Source organism: Gracilinanus agilis, chromosome 3, assembly GCF_016433145.1.
Source record: "Gracilinanus agilis isolate LMUSP501 chromosome 3, AgileGrace, whole genome shotgun sequence".
NCBI classification, from domain to species: Eukaryota; Metazoa; Chordata; class Mammalia; order Didelphimorphia; family Didelphidae; genus Gracilinanus; species Gracilinanus agilis.
The window spans coordinates 47525488-47548956 of record NC_058132.1 but is presented as its reverse complement, the minus strand read 5'-3'; the positions used below and the strand labels follow the sequence as shown (position 1 = coordinate 47548956).

General features: G+C 37.8%; 1 protein-coding gene and 1 non-coding gene across 3 annotated transcripts in view; one reads left to right on the top strand and one right to left on the bottom strand.

Annotated features, from left to right (window-relative positions):
• Window positions 1-23469, bottom strand: part of VPS13D (vacuolar protein sorting 13 homolog D) — a 364180-nt gene that overhangs the window by 329894 nt on the left and 10817 nt on the right. For both annotated transcript variants that reach the window (XM_044667757.1, XM_044667758.1), the window contains exons 2-9: window positions 11805-11882; window positions 10015-10205; window positions 9856-9936; window positions 6265-6381; window positions 5668-5772; window positions 4154-4324; window positions 3718-3818; window positions 2380-2548 (exon numbers count right to left, since the gene is read on the bottom strand). In XM_044667757.1, the coding sequence (XP_044523692.1) occupies window positions 2380-2548; window positions 3718-3818; window positions 4154-4324; window positions 5668-5772; window positions 6265-6381; window positions 9856-9936; window positions 10015-10205; window positions 11805-11882 (1013 nt within the window). The remainder of the gene's footprint in view (window positions 1-2379; window positions 2549-3717; window positions 3819-4153; window positions 4325-5667; window positions 5773-6264; window positions 6382-9855; window positions 9937-10014; window positions 10206-11804; window positions 11883-23469) is intronic.
• Window positions 4444-4548, top strand: LOC123243465. Its single transcript, XR_006505987.1, has one exon. It is a non-coding gene; the product is annotated as a small nucleolar RNA SNORA16B/SNORA16A family (small nucleolar RNA).

Below are 23469 nucleotides of genomic sequence, written 5' to 3'. Positions count from 1 at the left end.
AAAAAGTTAATGAGAATGACCAGACTGAACAAAAATACCAGGAGACTCAGAGTGAATGTCTGATAAGTTAAGGTATTTTTTTTGTGTTGAAATTCATTTAGCCAAACATTAATAGTTGTAGTTTTTAATCGTTGGAAAATAGTTGCTAGTTTACAACAACTGATTGCTTTAATATTTCATTTGAAGGCTGTAACATACCATTTTTAAAAAGGATTAATGAGTATACACACAGCACTAAGAACATTTGTGTCCCAATAAGTAGAGCTCTGGCCCACTAATAATTCATACAGCAAATGAGTTAGGACAGAATCTTTGTAGTTTAAATCCTGCTAAGTTATTTTGTGCTAGTTGGAACAGCACAATGGTAGTCAAAGACATACAAGGAAACAAACAAAGAAATTCTATTATTTTATATTCCCAAATAGTTTTTAAAGCCCTTGTTTTAGGAGTCTCTCTAAAGTTAAGGAAAGGGAAATTATATTTGTTCACTTGCTATGTCCATCATAAATTTGCTATTCATCTCCTCTCACCTCCTTCACTATACCCTTAAAAACATAAGTAGTAAAATTATGTTTAGTTTCTTCCCATCACTTCTGAGTTAGGTTTCAAATGTCAATGGCATTAATATTAAAGGAGTTTTCAAGAATTAATGAACCAGGAATAGGGAAATGGCTCATTGGATAGAGAACCAAGTCTGAAGATAAGAGATCCTGGGTTCAAATCTGTTCTCAGACACTTCTTAGCTATATTACCTCAGATAAGACACTTAACCCTAATTGCCTAGCCCTTACTGCTCTTCTGTCTTGGAATTGATACTTAGTATTGATTCTAAGACAGAAGGCAAGGATTGGGGGGAGGGGGGAGCTTATTGCTGAACCAGGGGAAGCTAGGACACAAAGTGCCAGACATGAAGTTGAGAGGACTTTCCCATCAATGTGACCCTGGGAAAGTCACTTAACCCCATTAGCCTAAGCCCAATGTGACCCTGGGAAAGTCACTTAACCCCATTAGCTTAAGCCCTTACCCTTTTGTGTTAGAGATGTTACTAAGACAGGCAGTAAAGAGTGCTAAAAAAAAAAACCTGCCATTAAAGTCTAAGAACACAAAATGTTGGGAACAAAATGATGGGAACAGTTTTCAAACTGTACTGGTCCTGTCTTATTAGTCTTATCAAAGGACAAAATAATATCTCTTGACTGGAATAATTTGATTTTTCTATAATGCTTTGTGTTAATGAAATGCTTTACTAAGAGACCTCATCCAAAGCAAAATAATGAAGAAAAGCTCAGTGACTTATATAAAAAAAAAAAAAAGCCTAACAAAATTACAGCAAGCAAATAAAGAGCCACTAAAAGCCCTTCCAACTTCCTACTGCCACTGCCTATTGGCAGAGCAAGGTATGGTAAAAGCCTTGTTCTTGTCCTGACGCCAAGAGCAACAGCTCTGTACATCTGTGATCCTTTCATAGCTGCTCATGGTGAGCCTGAGAATAGACTGTTTGATTCTTTATACCTCTGATTCCTAGCATATAAAAGGTGCTCAACAAATACATGTTGACTGATGTTCTACTGGGGTAGCCAGGTGGAGCTCTGGTCAGTGGGTAGAGACTAGACTTGAAGTCAGGAAGGCCTGATTTGGAATCCTTCCTCAGACACTTACTAGCTAGGTAACCCTGGGTAAGTCACTTCATTTCTATCATCCTGAGTTTCTTCATCCATAAAATATTTTAATAATTATCATTCATCTCAAAGGACTCAAATGAAATAACATGTAAATTGTTTAGCTGACCTTAAAGCACTATATAAATGTCAACTATTATTATTATCATTAAAGAGCTGCCAGATCCAAAGTAATCTTGTTTCTTCATGATGATTGGGATTGAGAAAGATATAAGCCAAAGTTCTAGTTAGCAGATACTGGGATACCTATGGCATTTGATAGCGACAAGACTCTCAGTCAAATGGGCAAGCTTTAAAATGTAGATGCCTGGATAAACAAGGGAGTAAAGCCCCACATTTCCAGAAATTAGAGAGGATATGAATGGGAATAACCCATGGTCATTTAGGCTCCCTCCTCATTCTAACTCATGGTGCACTTCAGGACTCAAAGCCTCCACATTATAAATGCATCTTAAGGCAGGAAGTCCAAGCTATTTGCTCCTCCTACACTAAGAACAACTATGTTTTGTCATATAAGAAAAAAAAAATCTAACAAATAGTAAGAAACAATGGCTGTATATCCATTTTAGTACAACATTTATGTAAACATCCTTATCCTCTCTGACAAGTGACAACAAGCTACAATGCCATCTCTATTATGATCTCCACTGCTAAGTCATTCACAAAAAGTCAACTTATTAGTTATTTTCCATTTTCTTACCTCCTCATCTGCAGATAGCAAGGCTCCTTTTAACTTATTGAAATACTTATCAGTGTAGGAGACAGCATCACGGGCCCTATGCAACGCGAAGTCCCAAGTACTTCGTTTCCTCTGCTCTCTGATCTCAAACAAATTAGCATTCAAAGCAAAGTACCACCACTCCTGGCAACTGAAATATTTCATAAATAATAAATTACATTATAAACTAGGAAAAGATGATCAATTCAGCTACTAGGAATATTTTTCCCCTTTAATTCCAGGTGTCTACCAGGGAAATTTCAGGGTCACATTCCCTCACTATCCCTCAGTCTTTGCTCCCAAAATGTTCTATTTAATACTAACTTAAACCAAAAAACCTATCCAGGAATGTCAATCAATTGTCCCCCACCCCCACCCCCAATCTTATATTAGATTTTCCAAACCAAAATCAATAATTTCTTATTATCCTTGTCACTGTTTCTTTCCAATAAAATGATGCAGTTATGCCTTCCACATTGTAAGGATTAGAGACACTGCACCCCCCCAATCTAGAAAATATGCATAAATTTTTTGGCCCTCCCTTTGTACCAGAGAAGGTCTGAATTTTTTTTCTTTTTCTTTTATGAGATGTTTACAATACTTTTATTATAAATTTTTGGGTTAAGTGTGCATCTTTCAGTTCCTAAATTGTGTCATCTGCTGGTCTTCATGTGCTGTCTACAGCTTCCACAAAACTCCCCCAAAAGTCCCATTTAATTTCTTATGCATATTCACAATATAGCAAAACCTCAAAGGGGAAAGTCATGATGTGGAAGGGATGATGTTATATAGTAAAGCCTATTTTGTGGTGCTTTCCAAGAAATTTATGACTAAAGACCTAATATGGGAAACTTCTAAGGAAATAAATGGAAATACATAGAACCCAGAAACTATAGAAGGAAAACTCATTATTAGAAAATTCTTAGAAATACTTTGCTGTGGTAGTTAAAAAGCTGGATATATTCCAAATCATCAAAGTAAAAGGATATAAAGTAGAAGCTAACAAAGAAAGGACAACTGAATGGACTCAACTCCAGCAACGATAATCTTTAATTTAAATTGAGCTGACAATTTCACCAATTCTTATTACACTCTCCAAGAAGGAACCCCCTGAACTACATCAATGGGCAATAAAACAGTAACACCCTTATAAGAACATAATGTTTCTACTAGGCTCTATTCCACATGAGCTATGAGTTTAAATAAAAGTATGCACAATCTATTTCTGAACTCTGTAGACATGTGGTCAAAGGAAATCTAATTGATCACCTTCATAAAATGTATCTTCTAAATGATGATTAAAAATGTAAAATTACTCACTTCTTGGATATTGCTACTTTGGGTTTCCATTTTCGAAACTTCAGTTGTCTCTCCTTTCGCTCCAGCTCCTTAAGGAATTCCATAATTTGCCGATACTGCAGCTTTTCACAAAAGGGGGGAAAAAAACTAAATTAAAAACAATTTCTTCCCATTAATCAAGATACCTATGCATTTTAAAGGAGCAATGCAAAATGGGTAATTAATTCCAAGTCAAGTATTATGTCATATGTTTGCTCAATATTCAGAGCCAAGTAGAGGGTATATGTGTGTCCATGCACAAAGGCACATCAGAAGGGGCAACTACGCAATGGGAGATTACATACCGATTTACCTATTTTCCACTCCAGAAATGAGGTACCAGCCCTTGCTGGGTTCCCACCCTCCTCCCTACACACCTGACAAGGAGAAGAAAGGCTCCCTCCAAGAAAGAGCCTACCTGAGAAAGCTTTAGGGGGATGGTCTCCAGGTGGATATCACACTCAATTCGAGGAGTGTGCCGGGACCTCAGAGGCTCCTTGGAACAATTTCTTTTCAAAAGGGCAGATGCGCACACAGGCTCTAGGATGTAGTGGTGATCACGGCTTTCCATGCTCTTGTCCATTGCTTCCTGTCAGTTATAAGTAAATGTATTCTGTTTAAATGATCATTTCTTAATGGCCATATTTTTGGGGTTTTCTAATGCTTAATTGGGGGGGGGGGCAGGGGCATCTACAGGTATTTAAACTAAACTGGCTTCTTCCCAAAGCTGTTGCAGTCAAAAAAGAGCCCAGAATGAGTTTCCAGAAGGTGGCTGACCTATTTAACACTATAATATTGTGGGAAAAGACAAAAGCAGCCAATATTACCTAAACTCATCTGTTGGCATTTTAGGGGTGAGGGTGACTGGGATCTGTTGCTGTGGAGGCTTTGTCCATCCTGACAGAACAATACTTTAAGCACAGATAAGGTTAGGTTAACAAAGCAAAGGTTTTGGAGTTGGGAGGTATAAAATATTTTGTGTATGTTATCTCTTTTGAAGATCATAACAATGAACTGTGAGATACCTACTACAGGCAAAATAGCCCCATTTTCCAAACTGGCAAACTGGGGCTCAGAGAATGAGGTCAAATTAACTTGTCCTTGGACACACGGTCCTGTTGCCAATCCAGACTTTTATCTATTGTGCCAAACTTCTAGCATAAAGGCTGGCCATGCTAGTATTATAAGAACCCCATATTGGATCTATTTTCACACTTAGAAATTGTATTTTTAGCTCTTCTCCCCAGAAAAAATTATAATTAAAAAAATTAAGTTGGAAGCTAAATGTTTTCCAACAGCCTTTTCGAGTTCAGGATTACATTTGGGGAGGTAAAATTTAATCTGGGGTATACCTGAATAAAGGCAATAATGAACTAATTTATAAGGAAGTTCTGCTGAACTACATGACAATATTTAAGTCCTTTAATCAGATGGCCAAAAAAACCCTGCAAAACAGCACAAAAGCAAAAATATTTCTGAGACCACTTAACTATGTCTAATTTTTTCAGATTTTTCATCACAAACTATGATACATCAGGCTACAATTGTTTTACAATGACATGGCTAGAGTAATCCTTAATGTATTCTTTATATTAAGAAAAATCTCTTATAATTATTTTTCCTTATTCTTTAAAACATGGGTTTCTTAACCTCTTTTATGTCCTAGACACCTCTGGAAGCCTAAGCCCCTATGGATCTCTTCTCAGAAAAATGTTTTTAAAGTTCATAAAATAAAACAAAGGATTACAAAGGAAATCAATTATATTGAAATACAGTTACTGAAAAATTTTTAAGTTGATGGATTCCAGGTTTAGAGCCTATATATGTCAGTTGAGATGGTCCCTCAGGGCTGATGGCTACTTCGAGTCCCATGATTCACCCTCACTTTTCTTCATTATTCTAAGGAACAAAGTCCCTTTGACAGCCACATACCTGTAACTCCACTTGAGGTAAATCCCCCAATAAAGTGCAATCAACATCCCAATAGATACTGAATTCAGCCACGTCTAACTCTTTTTTCCTCATTAATTTCTGCACCTAAATAGGAGAGACAGGGAAGACAGTGGTATTCAGTAAATGCTTCCTTCCTTTGCCAAACACGGTTAGACACCAACAATCAACAGAAGTCACATACTCCCACAGGTTACAGTACAGTGTGTACACACACATAAGAATATAATGTACTGGAATAGGTCTCACATGCTGTAATGGTACTGCTAGTTCATAATTATGTATCAATTAAAAGTTTGCAACGTATCTCCCTTACATTAGCCCAACTGAGTCTCACAACCCTTTGAAGTGGGCATCCTCGGTATTATTATCCTCATTTTACAGATGATGAAACTATGGCTGAGACTTGCCCATGGTCCTTTGTTTCTAAGTACTCAGGTAGAATTTGAATTCAAGTCTGCCTGATTCCAAGGGCTCTGATATATTCATATTAACGCACAATTAATCAGATGAGCAAAGAATAACCAATTCTCTGCCCTGTTGCTTTTTACCTTTTTGGTGTTGGTATCTTATACTTACAGGCTCATTCACAGCATTTTGCATGGACACATTTTTTATACAGATGCCAAAGGCAAAAGGGTGGGAAGGGTTGGTCATGTCATCTTCAAATCGCAAATGGACATCTTGAATTTTTAACTAGAGGAAAGAGAAGAAAGAGAGGCTTAAATTAAAGACCCTAGGTATAGGTAAATCATTATGAACTAGTCAACTAGTCTTTGGGATATTAAAAAAAAAACCGCATAAATTTCAAACTTATCACATATACTCACTATGCTCAGTATTTTATGGCATTCATAATTAAAGCAGGAAATCTGGCATAAAAAATACTTCCTTTAGATCAGGGTGATCTTATGAAGAAAAAACATTCTCTTTAAGGTAACACGAATTTTTTTAATTCTCTGATTAGTAATGCCATGTCACAGCAATGTCATGGCACAAAATACTCCCTCCCTTTCCCTGCTTCCCCATTCTGCCTATTGCCATAGGCTTCCTGGTGTATAATTATCCTAAATTCCAAAGTTTAAGATCTTTCAAAGCAATTTTAGGAAAATAAAATTGCCAACACCCTGAATCAGGAAAGTGGGTCTTTTGGAGAAGATGTTATAAGGATGCCTGCAGAAACCACACACTACATCAAGAGATCCAGAATGAACTTTGGGATATAATGAACTGAACTGAAGGAGGTTGAACATATTTATTCTGAATGTAAACTCTTATGCTAAAGGGGGCTGCTCCCAATTGGTTTTTTGTCAATGCGTCTATCAATCATTTGTTGTTTTTCTTTCCCCTTCTTTTTTTCTTTCTCTCTTATCCCCAAATTGTTGTAACTCCCTCTTTGTAAAGTGCAATATTTTATACACTTCTAGTAAGACAACTGTTAGAGGTGTAGGCTGCCTATATGGAATGATTCACTGGGGAGACCTGACATGTTAATCTCCTAAGAAATCCAAATGAGAAGATTTTAACATGATAGTCTCCCAAAGAATCAAAGTGGAGATTGTGTGAAGGGAACCCCTTCCCAGGATCACCTTTGGGACCATACCTATGTCCCAGCACTGTTAGAACTACATCATGTCAGTGAGCTTGGGTCGCAGGACAGTGACCTAGGCACTTGACCCAGAAAGGATCAGGTTATTGATCCAAGGTAAAAGAGAAGGAATAAAAGAGGGAGTTCCAGGAAGTGGTCTCTCTATTCCCTCAGGTGCACAGCAAAAGGAAGGTGGCTGAAAGAGTCATGTGGAGAGCAATAACATGGCTAGTTTAGAATAGATTTTCTTCTACCTGTCTGCATTCTCTCATTCAAGTAAATATTAATAAACTCTAAGGAAATTAAGGACCGGAGTTTAATTTTAGCTTTAACACTGGGACCAGCAACATCAACATGCCCTGTGAAGTTTTTCCTTCCTATCTCTCTTCCCCTTGTTACTATTATGCTTAAAATGCTGATGTGCTTTTCCAGGTTTGGTAATACATCTTCTTTGTTATCATAAGGACACAGATGATAAAAAATCAAAATGTACCAACCCCAAAACATCAAAATCAAAAATCAAAAGTAGCTAAAATAAAAACTTCCTTAAATGGAATATAATACCATGACCCTCAAATGGTCCATTCCTTTCAAGACAGTTACAAATGGAATGGTTTCTGCCTATTTTTATGTCACCTGGATATGCCATGAAAAAGCTAGACACAGAAAGTACAGTTAATTCTCATAACAATTATGCAAGTTTGCACAGAACCTCATGAAACCAGAACAAAATCTAAGGAAATCAGGCTAAGGGCAAAAAAAATTCAGTAAGAATAGAAAATATGGTCAAGAACATAGAGATTTATTTTTCAGATTACTGTTCCTTGTGATTAGCTACATTATCATAACTGAACTGATTAAGAGGGGAACAGATATTAAATAACTTAGTTGTCTTTTCATAATCCAAAATATATTACATATAGGATATCAGCATACTATATAGAGGCCTAACTACACAATACGTGGAAATATATACATTGGCTCATAGGATTTAGAGGTAGAAGTGGTCTGAAGAAACCTTGAAATCTAATCACTTCATTTCATAGATGAGGAAACTGAGGACCAGGGAAGTTAAATAACTCAACCATGAAATGTTAGAAATAGTAATAAAAACAAAAATAAAAAGATGTGCACATAATGTTTACAACTACAAAAAGGAAAAAAAATATGGGGGGCAGCTGGGTAGCTCAGTGTAGTGAGAGCCAGGCCTAGAAACAGGAGGTCCTAGGTTCAAACCCGGCCTCAGCCACTTCCCAGCTGTGTGACCCTGGGCAAGTCACTTGACCCCCATTGCCCACCCTTACCAATCTTCCACCTATGAGACAATACACCGAAGTACAAGGGTTTAAAAAAAAAAAATATGTACATACACTCAAAAAGAAGAGAACAGAATTTAGAGCAGTTGAGTTTAATTTTAAAGTTCAAGAGGTCTTTCTTATTTATGATATAATTGCAGGTGCTTTTATTAGGTTTATCAAAAAACAAATATAATACAAATGTCATAGGGTCCAAGAATTAAAGCCAGAAGGGAGCTCAGAGGCCATCAGTAGAATGTAAGGTCATTAAGTGCAGGGACTATTTTTTTTTTAAACCCTTAACTTCTGTGTTCCTAGGTGGAAGAGTGGTAAGGGTGGGCAATGGGGGTCAAGTGACTTGCCTAGGGTCACACAGCTGGGAAGTGTCTGAGGCCGGATTTGAACCTAGGACCTCCTGTCTCTAGGCCTGGCTCTCAATCCACTGAGCTACCCAGCTGCCCCCCAGGGACTATTTTAATTTTGTCTTTGAATCCCATTTGCTAGGGCAGCTAGGTGGCACAGACAGGGTCTGGTGTCAAGATTACTCATCGTCCTGAGTTCAAATCTGACCTCGACACTTAAAAGCTGTGTGAACCTGGGCAAGTCACTTAATCCTTAATTATTACTTTAAATTAAACACTTTATGTTTGCCTCAGTTTCTTCATCTATAAAATGATCTGGAGAAGGAATTGGCAAACCACTCTAGTATCTTTGCCAAGAAAACCTCAAATAAAGTCACAAAGAAGTCATGACTGAAATGACTGAATACTCCTATCTGTCTAGAATATAATAGGCATTTACAAATTTAGTCCACCTCAACTCTCCCCTTCATTTTACGCCTGAAGAAACTGAAACCCAGTAAGGTTAGATAACTATAACAAAGTACCCATGGTCACACCTGTGGCAAAGTTGAGATTCAAACACAGGCCTTTTGATGCCAACTCCAGTACCATTTCCATTGTACCATACCTTAGGAAAGAGCCAGGAAAAACACATTGTCCAACAGCCAAACTTTTTGCCATGATCTCTTTTAATGCATCTAATATCTGAGCAGAAAGTAAAATGGGATGCAATGCAATGGAAATGAACACTGCAGTGGAGGCAGGGGAGAGCTGTGTTGGCTCCAGAGGTAAGAACTGGATTTTCAGGTTGTATATTTGGTACAGTCTGAAAAATGAGTTTCTGACCAGCACTCTTTACCACCTGAATCTATCTGAAACTCAAGTTATGAATCTGAGAAACCCTTTTTCCTTCCAAAGAGCAGCAAAAACACACAGTGGCACTCACTTCAATATTCTCCACGATCCTGGTGACCACAGAGGCTGTGACAGAGTACCAGTAGGGTTCTCCTTTCTGCTGACGTTCATTCTGAAAGGGAGAGACATGGTATTAGTGGCTTCAGACACTTGTACTCATTTAACAAAGGCTGTCAGGGTCCTGCCTTACTTTCCACTTTTCTTCCAGGGCTTGTAGTAATGCTTTCTTACGCTCCCTCTCCAACAGCTTCTCCTTTTCATCATTGAAATCCTGTGGTTTCTCAGGGGCACCAATTAAATGAAGCTTCGAGATAGAGATTACCCAAGGATCCACATGAGGACGGTAGAAGGGAATCTGAAGTGTAATCTTCCCAATAACACCTAGAAGAGGGGGAAAACACCCTACTTAAAGTCTGTATAAACTCCCAATAAGCAAAATATAACAAAGTATTTAATGAATAGGAATAGCAAGAAGAGATCTGAAGACAGAAGATTGGAAGACCAACAAAGAAAAGTTCAGGTGAGTTCCATTACATCAAATGTAATATCTCCCACCTGAAAAAGACCCCTCATAGTGAGTTATCTATGTAGATATCAACTCTATACTAGACGGACTTTAAGTTCCAAGAACATAGATCACTTAGAGATAGAAGGGCCTTTAGAGATGATCTAGTCTAGCAATGTGAGACTCAATAGAAATGGAGGCCACTAAACCACACATAAGGATCCTTGCCAGCCATATACTAAATTAAAAAAAAACCACATGTTATCATTATCTATGTTTTATTATGATTCTATTTATTTTGTTAAATATTTCCTAATTATATTTTCCTCTGTTAGTGCCAAAGTGGAGGGTGTTGTGGCCTGCAGGTGGCCTGAGAACTACAAGTCTAACATGTCTGATTTAGTATATCCCCTTCATTTTACAGAGGAGGAACCTTATGCCTAAATATAAGTGACTTCACTAAGGCCACATACCTGGTTATTGTTTTATTTTGTATGTTCCTCAGACCCTAGGCCTGCTTTTCCCTAAAACTGAGATGTAGGGACAGCTTTTTGGACATATTCTTTAATTCTCTTAAAAGCCACAAATGTAACAAGAATAAAACTTATTTTGTTAATTAAATCCCTTTCTCTATGGGAGACTGCAAGCTCCTTATGATAAAAATCTTTAGTATTTATTCACAAAGCCTAAGATCACAGCTGAAGAAATATTTGGTAACTGACTGACACATCTAAAAGACTTACTAATATTGAGTGGGATTTTCCTTACACTTGGCCCAATTTTAACAGTGTTATTTTTAAAATCACCATTGCATTGGTTAACTAATGCTATAGAAAAAAAATAAAATTAAAAAGTTCATTTAGTTTTAATTCAATAATTTTACATATCTTAATTGTTTCTCCCCCCCTCCTCATGCCACCAAAAAAAAAAAAAACCCAATTGGTTTTGTTTTGTTTTATATCTTGCATAAAATTCTGTGTCCATGTCTTTCCCTATAGAATGGATTTCTTGCCTTATACACCCAGCACTTAGCATGACGCCTGGTCCACAGGAGGCACTGAATAAATGCTTGCTGATGGCCTAGTGTGACTAGGCAGGAAATCCAAAAGCAAAGGTGAGAATAGGAGTTGGCAGTGAAGGTATAAGGAGCAAGATGATGAAGAGGGATGTATGGTTCCTCCAGACCAGTGATTCCCAAAGTGGGCGCCACCGCCCCCTGGTGGGTGCTGCAGCAATCCAGGGAGGTGGTGATGGCCACAGGTGTATTTATCTTTCCTATTAATTGCTATTAAAATTTTTAAAAATTAATTTCCAGGGGGCTAAGTAATCTTCTTTCTGGAAAGGGGGCGGTAGGCCAAAAAAGTTTGGGAACCACTGTCCCAGACCAAGGGGAACTAAGAAAGAGTCCAGACCCTTAACAGAGAGTGTGACTCTGGTAAAAACTAGGCTACTCCCTCCTCTCTAGCCAAACCTACCTGCTTTTACTTCAAATGGTAATTCCAGTTCTTTTAAGGCATCTTTCTTTAGGGGTAAATTTTCCAATTCAACTGCACCTATAAAAAAATAAAAGAACATAACAAAATGACCTCATTCCAAACTGCAGAGCAGCTAAAGTGAAGAACCTGGAAGTGAAAAAGCAACAATGAAAAGCAATATGTAATCATTTCAAAAAGAGATAATTCATAAATTCAGACAAACATTCTTGGGGCCTTTTCTGACCAAGGAGTTGCTGATCTTTCTCTTGGAATGTCACCTGCATTTACACAAAAGCTATAGTTTTTATAACACTATTTAGTTCTCTCAAAGTGCCAGTAGCCACTATATAGCTCAGACTGACTCCAAGGAAAAGAAATAGATAACTTCTCCTCACACTCCACTATGGCAATTCTCTAGACACAACTAGTCTTTAAAAACAAATCACAGGGGCAGCAGGGTAGCTCAGTGGATTGAAAGCCAGGCCTAGAGACAGGAGGTCCTAGGTTCAAATCTGACCTCAGACACTTCCCAGCTGTGTGACCCTGGGCAAGTCACTTGACCCCCATTGCCCACCCTTACCACTCTTCCACCAAGGAGCCAATACACAGAAGTTAAGGGTTTAAAAAAAAGAATATAAATAAACAAGGTATAATGGAAAAAGTGATGAATTTGGAAGAGTTGTAGGGTATAGCTCCAATGTTTCTTATATGTGTGATCTTGGGCAAGTTAGTTAATTTTTATGAGGTTCATTGTAATGCTGGAGAGAAGTGGTGTTGTACATAAATAGGAGGCAGATTCCTTATTACAGTGGTCACAGTTGAGAAGATGATGTTGAAGGGTCCTTTTAACTCTAATGCTATAACCTGGTAGGACAAATCAGCTTAAAGTGGGAGAAAGCCTATGACTTCTTTACTCCTTTGATCAATATAATTTCTACTTGGAGCTATCCTGACTCCTCTAAATACCTAAATTCATCGGTCACAAAGGTAGGCAGACTCCACATTATCCTGGTTGTTCTGTAGCTATGTGGAAGCAAAGGAAATTAGTAGCCAACCAAAAAATTTTTTAAAAAGCAAAAGGACAAGAATTTCCTCAATCCTACTTAATTTTAGGGCCTTCCTTATGACATTAATTCCAATTTGTCTTGTCCACATCTTGTTTGTACAGAGTTGTTTCCTTACTGTCTCTCCCATCACACTGTGAATTCTTTAAAATTAGACTGATTTTGAGGTCAGTTGGTTGGTTTTCATCTTTCTTGTATATGCAAAACTGAGCACAAATGACTAAAATGGCCTGGACTTAAGGTTAGGGGAGGAAAAAGAGGAAAGGGAGAAAAGAAGTCAGACACTCCAAAACAAATGCAGAGGGAAAAAAAATGTATATTTCATTCCTAGAATGCTGGTTGGTCAAACTAGAACAAGTCTATCACCACAGTCCATCCTCCATTCAGTCATCAAAGAGATCTTGCTAAAGCACAACTGACTGTCACTCCACCAACACCTATTTAATAAACTCCAGTTATAAGTTATAAGTTTATTCAATAAACTTATCACTTCCAGGATCAAATAAAAAATCTTTTGTTTAGTGTTCAAAACCCTTCATAAGCAAGCTCTCTTTACCTTTCCAGCTTCTTATTCTTTACATGCCCCATCATGTTCTCTTCCATTCAATGATACTGGCCCCTTGGCTCCTGCTCAAAAAGACATTTCATCTCCTGACTCCAGGCATTTTTTCTCTGGCTGCCCCTTATGCACGGAATGTTCTCCCTCCTCATCTGCTCCTTCTGGATTCTTTGGAATCCTTCAAGTCCCAGCTAAAATCCTACCTTCTACAGGAATCCTTTCCTGATCTCTTAATTCTAGTGCCTTCCTTCTGTTGATAATTTCCAATCTGTCCTATATATAGCTTGCTTACATATATTTATTTGCATATCTTCTGTCTCATTAGGTTGTGAGACCTTGGAGAGCAAGGACTTTTACCTTTCATTGTATTCCCAGTGCTTAACAGAGTGCCTGGTACATGGGAAATGCTTCATATTTGTTGACTGAATGTCACAACTCCTCACCTTGGTAGGAAATAACTCATATAAAATAAAATTTTTTTTAAATCTTGTCTTTACATTTTTTAAATTCTCTGTACCAGAGAAATCATGTCTATCTCTATCCTGATTTACTTCCAAGTAGACTACTGCCAAGCACATTCACAGAAGCCATGTCTAGCATCTTCCTATCATCTAAAAATTCCCCAGCTACGAATAGCACAAAACCTATGTAATAAAAATGAAGTGAATTTAGAAACTGGCTCCTTCCAAAATTTCAGCTCTCTTCTAAATGTCTCTCTTCTGCTCTGAAAGTCAGTTTAAAAACTCACATAAAATGCTGACTCATTATTTTTAAAAATACAAACAGCATTTGAGCTTCTATATATGGTCAAACAGACATTGACTTTTTTTTTTTTCTTTTTCTTTTTTTTTTTTTTAACCCTTGTACTTCAGTCTCATAGGTGGAAGATTGGTAAGGGTGGGCAATGGGGGTCAAGTGACTTGCCCAGGGTCACACAGCTGGGAAGTGGCTGAGGCCGGATTTGAACCTAGGACCTCCTGTCTCTAGGCCTGACTCTCACTCCACTGAGCTACCCAGCTGCCCCCTAGACATTGACTTTTAATAATACTTTTCTAATAGATTTGTATGTGGAATAAAAGAAGGAATATGAGATCGAAAAGAAAGAGAATATTGACAGAGTGAGAGCCAAAGCAGGAGTAAAGCTGTATTTTTTTTAATTAAGTTCATGGAAGGAGAGTCAGCAAAAATCAGTTACTAATGAGAGAGTCAGTCAAATAAATTGAGATATCAGGGCAAAACAACGGCCTATCCAAGATGACCTATGGCTACCAAGAGGCAAGTTAGCTCAAACAATCAATCAATCATTCAATAAACAAGAATTTGTTAACTAGGAATAAGGATGGCAAAGACAAAAGTAAAACAATCCCTGCCCTCAAGGAGCTTACCTTCTAATGGAGAAGACAGCATGTACAGTTACAAAGTAAATGCAAAAAAATATATAAAGCAGATAAAAGGAAACCTTGAAGAGCAAGGCACCGATAACTAGGGGAATCCAGGAAGGGCCTCATGGTGCTTTTGAAGCTGTTTTGAAGAAAACAAGGAATTGCAAGAAGTAGTTTTACAGACTTCAGGGAAAGAATCAATAGCTAGGGAGAGGCTGAAAAATAGAAAGAAAAAGGTGAAGATACTGGGGGCAATCTGCTGGAGAAGATGGGAAACGATGGGATAAGAGGTAGCCTTGGTGAGAAAGGTCACTGCTTATAGGAGACTAGATGTACCCAGACAAGAATCCTCTCTAAACATTCCCCAAAATTGGTCATCCAGCACCACTGTGTATTGAAGCAATTTAATCCTAAATCTACCTCTCGGAAAGTTCCAGCCATTATTCTAAGTTCTGGCCTTTGGGATCAATTCTAACAATTTCTCCACGTGAAAGCACTACAAATATTTGACGATGCCCCCACACACACACACACACAAGCCAGGTTTCTCTTCTACAGAATAAAATATCCCTAGTTCCTTCAACTGATACTCATATGGCATAATGATGAAGATTTTCATCTTATAGATGAAATCATGCCACAACACTCCAAGTAGAATTGACCAGGGCAAAGTACAACAGATGTATTATCTCTCTTATTCTGAACAATACCTTCTATTACTAAATCATGAGAAGACTAGCTTCTTTGGCAACCATGGTCTATAGCTGACTACGATTAACTATTACCTCCCTTGTTCTAAACACTACAGATTTCTTAAGCATTTTTATTGCAATTACATAGTGCCAACACAGTGAGCATTCAGTCCAATAAACCCCACAGATCTTTGACAAATAAAATGCAATGTAGCCACACCTCCCCATCTTATACTCATAAAGTCAATTTTTTGAACCCAGGTGTAAGACTTTATATTTACCTCCATTATATTCCATCTTAATATATTCATCCCAATATTCTAGCTTACAAAATCTTTTTGGATCCTATGTAGTTCTGTTTTACCTACACATTTTCTACGCATGTCATGTATATGCTTATCTAAATCACTGATAAAAATGTGAAGGAACACAGGGTCAAAGGCTGATCCTTGAGGTACTCTACTAGAAATCTCCTTCAAAGCTGACGCCAAATCATTAATAACAATTTTGGGTCGAGTCATTCACCTGGAATGGTGAAATTGTCTAATCCTATCATACTACTGCCTCTTATTTCTAGATTCTTTTAATTTTCCCTAATGTATAAACTGAGTAAGCAAAATCTTTAGACAATATGTAGAATGAGTGAGTTAAATAAAAAATTAGCCTATACCTAATGATCAACCTTTATGAAATCAATGTTCTCTCAGTGGATTTCCACACAACAAAGACTCCTCTGGCATAGCATTTAAAATCTGAGAATCTCAGAGTTGGGAGGGACATCAACAAATATCCAGACCAACTCAATGCTTGAACAACCTCTACAACATTCCTGAAAAGCAATTATCTGCCATCCATCTAAAACAGGAATAGGGAATTCACAACTTCCCAAGCCACCTGTAATTATTAGTAAATTCTTCCTTACATCACACCCAATCTGCCTCTGCAGCTTCCACTAATTGTTTCTAATTCTGTCTTAAGAGGCCAAGCAAAACAAACTGAATCCTTCTATTACTTAACAGCCCTTCAAATAAATTCAAACTGGGCAGCTGAGTAGCTCAGTGGATTGAGAGCCAGGCCTAGAGATGGGAGGTCCTAGGTTCAAATCTGACCTCAGACACTTCCCAGCTGAGTGACCCTGGGCAAGTCACTTGAACGTCATAGCCTACCCTTACCACTCTTCTGCCTTGGAGCCGCTCCAAGGCAGTAGGTAAGGGTTTAAAAAAAAAGGAAAAAAAAATAAATTCAAACTGCTATCAATACACTTCAATGTTCTCTTTTCCAGGCTAAATATACCCTTTTTCTTCAACTGATCCTCACAGAAAATTTTTTTCTAATCACCTTCCTCTGGATCAACACAATACCTGGCACACAATAAGAGTTTGACAAATGATAGTCTTGTCATGTGCTGCATAAAATATGGTACTCCGTCATGAATACTAAACTCCAAATGTAGTCTGAACATTCTCTTCCAATAGTGCACTATAAAATCAGATTAACTTTCTTGGCCCCCACATTATATTGTGTTGATTTATATTGTGTTTGCATTCTTCTAAAACTCCTATTCACATCTATTATATCTATAATGTTTAATGCTGTTGTGAGGAGTGGACTATGTGTTGCCCTCAGAATTCATTTCCCAAAAGCCCCCTGGCCAAGCAATGTGCTAGTTTCAAACAATCTGACAGATATCCCAAGAAACTCCTAACCATGACCCCTTGCTTCTGCTCAGTTGTGCCCCTGAGCATGTACCAGCATGTTATAGGTGTTAAAGTTTGTAGTTATGCCATTTGCTAACTAAGCCAAGATTCTATGCTAAAGCGATAGGTGTTATAGTTGTAGTTGTCCAGTTTTCTAACTGGGTAAAACTTTAGCCTGTAAGTTTTGGCTCCCCAGTTTCTGGGAGGCAGACAGGGAAAGGAGGCGGAGAAAGGTGGGGCTTGTGGTTAAAGCCAATAAAAGGATAGGTTCTACCAGAAGAGGATGCAATTGCCTTATAACTAGGGGCAGTACATTCTTTCATGAAAAAGAAATAAACTCTGTCTTTTATTCTAACTTCTGATTCCGAATTTTCACTGTGAGGAGTGGATCTACCTCTGTTCCACACACTGTCTTAGAGTATGCATAGCCTGGGATACCCTAAAAATACTGGCTCTGAAGATAAAGCATTCTTCTATAGTATGATGTTCCCTGATTCCATAACTTTGTTACAGTGACAGAATAAGATAATATAATGTATGAATGATGAAATAAAAAGAGAGGCAAAGCCCAAGATGGCATAGTAAAGGCAAGGACGTGCCTGAGTTCTTCAAATTCCCCTCCAAACAACTTTAAAATAATGCCTCAAAATAAATTCTGGAGAGGCAGAACCAACAAATGGACAAGGTGAAACAATTTTCCTTCCCAAGACAATTTAGAAGATTGATAGGAAAAGTATATCTCACTGGGGTGAGTGGAGTGTAATCCAGCTCAAGCAGCATAACTGGCAGCAGTGCTCAAAGCTCTCGGCCCAAAGATGATAAGAATGAGGTCAGACAACTGGTCAGAAGGAGATTAAAAGAGACACTTTTCTGGCATTGAGTGTAGGATCCTATTGCATTTTCCATAGGCAACTCTGGTCAGAGATTGAAGGTAGAAAATGCTCGTGGAGAGACTTCTGGTTAAGATGGCAGCAGAGTAAGGAGCAGCTGCTCGATCTCTCCTAACCAAAGCATACAGGACTCTTCAAGGGGACATAAAAACGAATCCAGATGAACAAACAGGCGCAGCATTGAAGGTCCGTGGAATTGGGGCATTTCCACGCTATAAAGGGGTGAAACAGATCTCACTAAAACGCAAGAGGAAGAAGCCCCTCCCCCACACCCCCACACCACGCACAGCGCCAAGGCCAACGCGCAAGAGTGAAAGAAGGATTGGGGCAACCAGTAAGTCACTGGCAGCTCCAGGGCTTGTACCTGAGAGCTGCAAGACTTAGGACCCCAAGAGGCTAAAGAACGTGCATGAACTTTCCCGTGCGTCTGCGCGGGTGAAGGCAGTGCCCTAGGCGCGGACAAAGATCTCCAGCCCAGGCTTGGACCTCGAGTGGGGACCCTGTGCAGACAGGAGCTCGGCTGTAGAAGCAGCCCCTGAGACTGCTGAAGGAGCCTCAGGCAGAGGGGCAGACAGGGGACGACCAGGAGGCTCGACACCCGAGGACAAGGAGACCTGAAACCTAGGGAGACTAGAAAGAGCAGACAGACCCTAAGTGTGAAGACAAAGCTGAGAAGGGGCGGGGCTAACAATGGCAAGCCGAGAAACCCAGAAGAAAAGGATTATCAAGAAAAACTCTGGAACACTCGACAACTTTTACACGGAGAAAATCTAGACAACAGAGGAGGACAAACAAGTATCCAAACCTTCCCAAAACAATGAAAACTGGTGATAAGCTATGGAAGAGTTCAAAAATGAGATGTTGAGGAAGATGGAAGAGATTTGGCAAGAAAATAACAGTTTAAAAGGCAGAATTTTGCAATTGGAAAGTGAGGCTCAGAAATCAAATGAACTGATAAGCAAATTGAACACCAGAAATGACCAGATTGAAAAGGAAAACCAAAAGATCATAGCCAAAAACCAAAAGCCAAAAACCAGTTCCTTAAGGCTAGAATTGAGCAATTAGAAGTCAATGATCTCTCAAGACAACAAGAACAAATAAAATAAAGTCAAAAGACTGATAAAATAGAAGGAAACATGAAATATCTCAATGAGAAAGTGACAGACCAAGAAAACCGGTCTAGAAGAGACAATTTGAGAATTATTGGACTTCCAGAAAAAGCAGAAATTAATAGAAACTTGGACTCCATACTTAAAGAAATTATTCAGCAAAATTGCCCTGAAGTTCTACAACAAGAGGGCAACATAGACATTGAAAGGATCCATAGATCTCCCTCTACACTGGACCCAGAAAAGTCAACAACGAGGAATATAATAGCCAAATTCAAGAGCTATCAAGTAAAAGAAAAAAATCTTACAAGAAGCCAGAAAGAGACAATTCAAATATCAAGGAGCACCAATCAGGATCACACAGGATCTGGCAGCCTCCACGCTAAAAGACCGCAAGGCTTGGAATATGATATTCAGAAAGGCAAGAGAGCTGGGTCTTCAGCCACGGATCAACTACCCATTGAAACTGACTATATACTTCCAGGGGAAAGTATGGGCATTCAACAAAATTGAAGATTTCCAAGTTTTTGCACAAAAGAGACCAGGACTAAATGGAAATTTTGATATCCAACCACAAAAATCAAGAGAAACATGAAAAAGGTAAATAAGAAACAGAGGGAAAAGAAAGAAAACTCATAATTTTTAAAATTTGACTCTTTAAGGGCTTAAATAGATCTAATTATCTGTATTCCCATGTTGAGAAATGCTATGTATAATTCTCTGTAGTGAACTCTATTCACTATTATAATATTCACTATTATAGCAACCAGAAGAATAATTCATAGGGAAAGGACAGGATACTAAATGGTCTAAGATGACATGGGAGGTGGGAAAGAAGGGGGGGGGGATAGTAGGGGACACCAAGAGAAATCTGAGTAAATAAGAAAAATAGGATATTCTATTACACACAAAGAGGGCATGGGAAGGGGAGGGGATAAATACTATTATAAGAAGGAGAGGAAGAGAGCATTAAGAGGTAATATTTAAACCTTACTATCAGTGTAATCAACCCGGAGAGGGAAGAGTAGCTATATTATCCATTGGGATAAAAAACTCTATCTAACCCTACTGAGAAAGTCAGAAGGGATAAACCAAAGGGAGCAGGGTAGTGGGGAGGTCAAAAAAGGGAGAGGAGAAGAAGAGGGAGGAAATTCATTAGGCCTTTAAAAACAAAAATAGGGGAATAACAAGGGAGGGAGCAGAAAGGGAAGTCAATCAAGGGAGGGGATAAGGGATAGCGGCTCAATAGCAAACCACGGGTTTAAAAGAAAATAGTGTAAGAAGAAGGGGTGGGTCTAGGGGAGGATACAAAAATGTCAGTGAATGCACAACTGATAATTATAACTCTGAATGTAAATGGGATGAACTCGCTCATAAAACAGAAGCAAATAGCACAGTGGATCAGAAACCAAAATCTTACCATATGTTGTCTACAAGAAACACATATGAGGCGGGTAGACATACACAAGTTTAAGGTTAAGGGCTTGAGCAAAATCTTTTGGGCATCAAATGAGAAAAAGAAGGCAGGAGTGGCTATCATGATCTCTGACAAAGCCAAAGTAAAAATAGATATGATTAAAAAAGACAGGGAAGGTCATTACATCCTGATTAAAGGCAGTATAAACAATGAGGAAATAACACTGCTCAATATATATGCACCAAGTGGTATAGCATCCAAATTCATAAAGGAGAAACTGGCAGAGCTCAAGAAGGAAATAGATAGTAAAACCATAATAGTGGGAGATCTAAATATTCCTCTTTCAGATCTAGATAAATCAAACCAAAAAATAAATAAGAAAGAGGTAAGAGAGAGGTGAATCAAGTCTTAGAAAAATTAGATTTAATTGATATGTGGAGAAAAATAAATAGGGATAAAAAGGAATACACCTTCTTTTCAGCTGCACATGGCACATTCACAAAGATTGACCATGTAATAGGGCATAGAATCATTGCAAACAAATGCAAAAGAGCAGAAATAATAAATGTAACCTTCTCAGATCATAATGCAATAAAAATAATAATTAGTAAGGGCACCTGGACAGGCAAATCAAAAACCAATTGGAAATAAAACAATATGATTCTCCAAAACCAATTTGTCAAAGAAGAAATCATAGAAACAATCAACAATTTCATTGAAGAGAATGACAATGATGAGACATCCTACCAAACTCTGTGGGATGCAGCCAAGGCAGTACTCAGGGGGAAATTTATATCCTTGAGTGCATATATTAACAAATGAAGGAGGGCAGAGATTAATGAATTGGGTATGCAACTCAAAAAATTAGAAAGCGAGCAAATTAAAACCCCCCAGATGAAAACTAAATTAGAAATATTAAAAATTAAGGGAGAAATTAATAAAATCAAAAGTAAAATAACTATTGAATTAATAAATAAGACTAGAAGCTGGTATTTTGAAAAAACAGATAAAATAGACAAAGTACTGGTCAATCTAATAAGAAAAAGGAAAGAAGAAAACCAAATTGACAGTATTAAAGATGAAAAAGGAGACCTCACCTCTAATGAAGGGGAAATTAAGGTAATCATTAAAAACTATTTCGCCCAATTATATGGCAACAAATATAACAATTTAGGAGATATGGATGAATATTTACAAAAATATAAATTGCCTAGATTAACAGCAGAAGAAATAGAATACCTAAATAATCCCATATCAGAAAAAGAAATTGAACAAGCCATCAAAGAACTCCCTAAGAAAAAATCACCAGGACCTGATGGATTCACAAGTGAATTCTATCAGACATTCAAAGAATAAATTATTTGATATGATAAGCAAAGAAGGAGTCCTACCAAATTCCTTTTATGACACAAATATGGTACTGATTCCAAAGCCAGGTAGACCAAAAACAGAGAAAGAAAACTACAGACCAATCTCCCTAATGAACATAGATGCAAAAATCTTAAATAGAATATTAGCAAAGAGACTCCAGCAAGTAATTAAGAAGATCATCCACCATGATCAGGTGGGATTTATACCAGGAATGCAAGGATGGTTCAACATTAGGAAAACCATCCACATAATTGACCATATCAACAGTCTAACAAACAAAAATCACATGATTATCTCAAGAGATGCTGAAAAAGCCTTTGACAAAATACAGCATCCATTCCTATTGAAAACACTGAAAAGTATAGGAATAGAAGGACCTTTCCTAAAAATAATAAACAGTATATACCTAAAACCATCAACAAACATCATATGCAATGGGGATAAATTAGAAACCTTCCCAATTTGATCAGGAGTGAAACAAGGATGCCCATTATCACCTCTATTATTCAACTTAGTACTAGAAACACTAGCAGTAGCAATTAGAGAAGAAAAAGAAATTGAAGGTATCAAAATAGGCAAGGAGGAGACTAAGTTATCACTCTTTGCAGATGATATGATGGTATACTTAAAAAATCCTAGAGAATCAACTAAGAAGCTGGTAGAAATAATCAACAACTTTAGCAAAGTTGCAAGATACAAAATAAATGCACATAAATCATCAGCATTTCTATATATTTCCAACACATCACAGCAGCAAGCGGTAGAAAGAGAAACACCATTTAAAATCACCCTAGACAATATAAAATACTAGGGAATCTATCTACCAAAACAACACAGCAATTATACGAAAACAACTACAAAACACTTTCCAAACAAATAAAACTGGATCACAATAATTGGAAAGCCATTAATTGTTCATGGGTAGGATGAGCTAACATAATAAAAATGAACATCCTACCCAAATTAATATACCTATTTAGCGCCATACCTATCAAATTACTGTTAATATTAAAAATGATAAAGGCTGTGATAATAATATAAATTAGTATTTTAATTANTCCCTCCTAACCCACGAGATTTAAGCGCTCCCCTGCGTCAAGACGTCGGAAACGGAAACCAGTTGGACCATGTTGGATCAAGGGAAATGTAGTTTTGATACATTTCCCTTGTCCATAGAAATATATACATTTTTAGATGGTTTCTTCCAATTTCCTTTTTACATTACCAAAAAACTTCTTTACTGAATTAGGAAAAACTATAACAAATTTCATTTGGAATAACAAAAGATCAAGAATATCAAGGGAAATAATGAAAAAAAATGTGAAGGAAGGGGGCCTGGCAGTACCAGATATTAAACTATACTATAAAGCAGCAGTCATCAAAACAATATGGTACTGGCTAAGAGACAGAGAGGAGGATCAATGGAATAGACTTGGGGTAAATGACATCAGCAAGACAGTGTATGATAAACCCAAAGAGCCCAA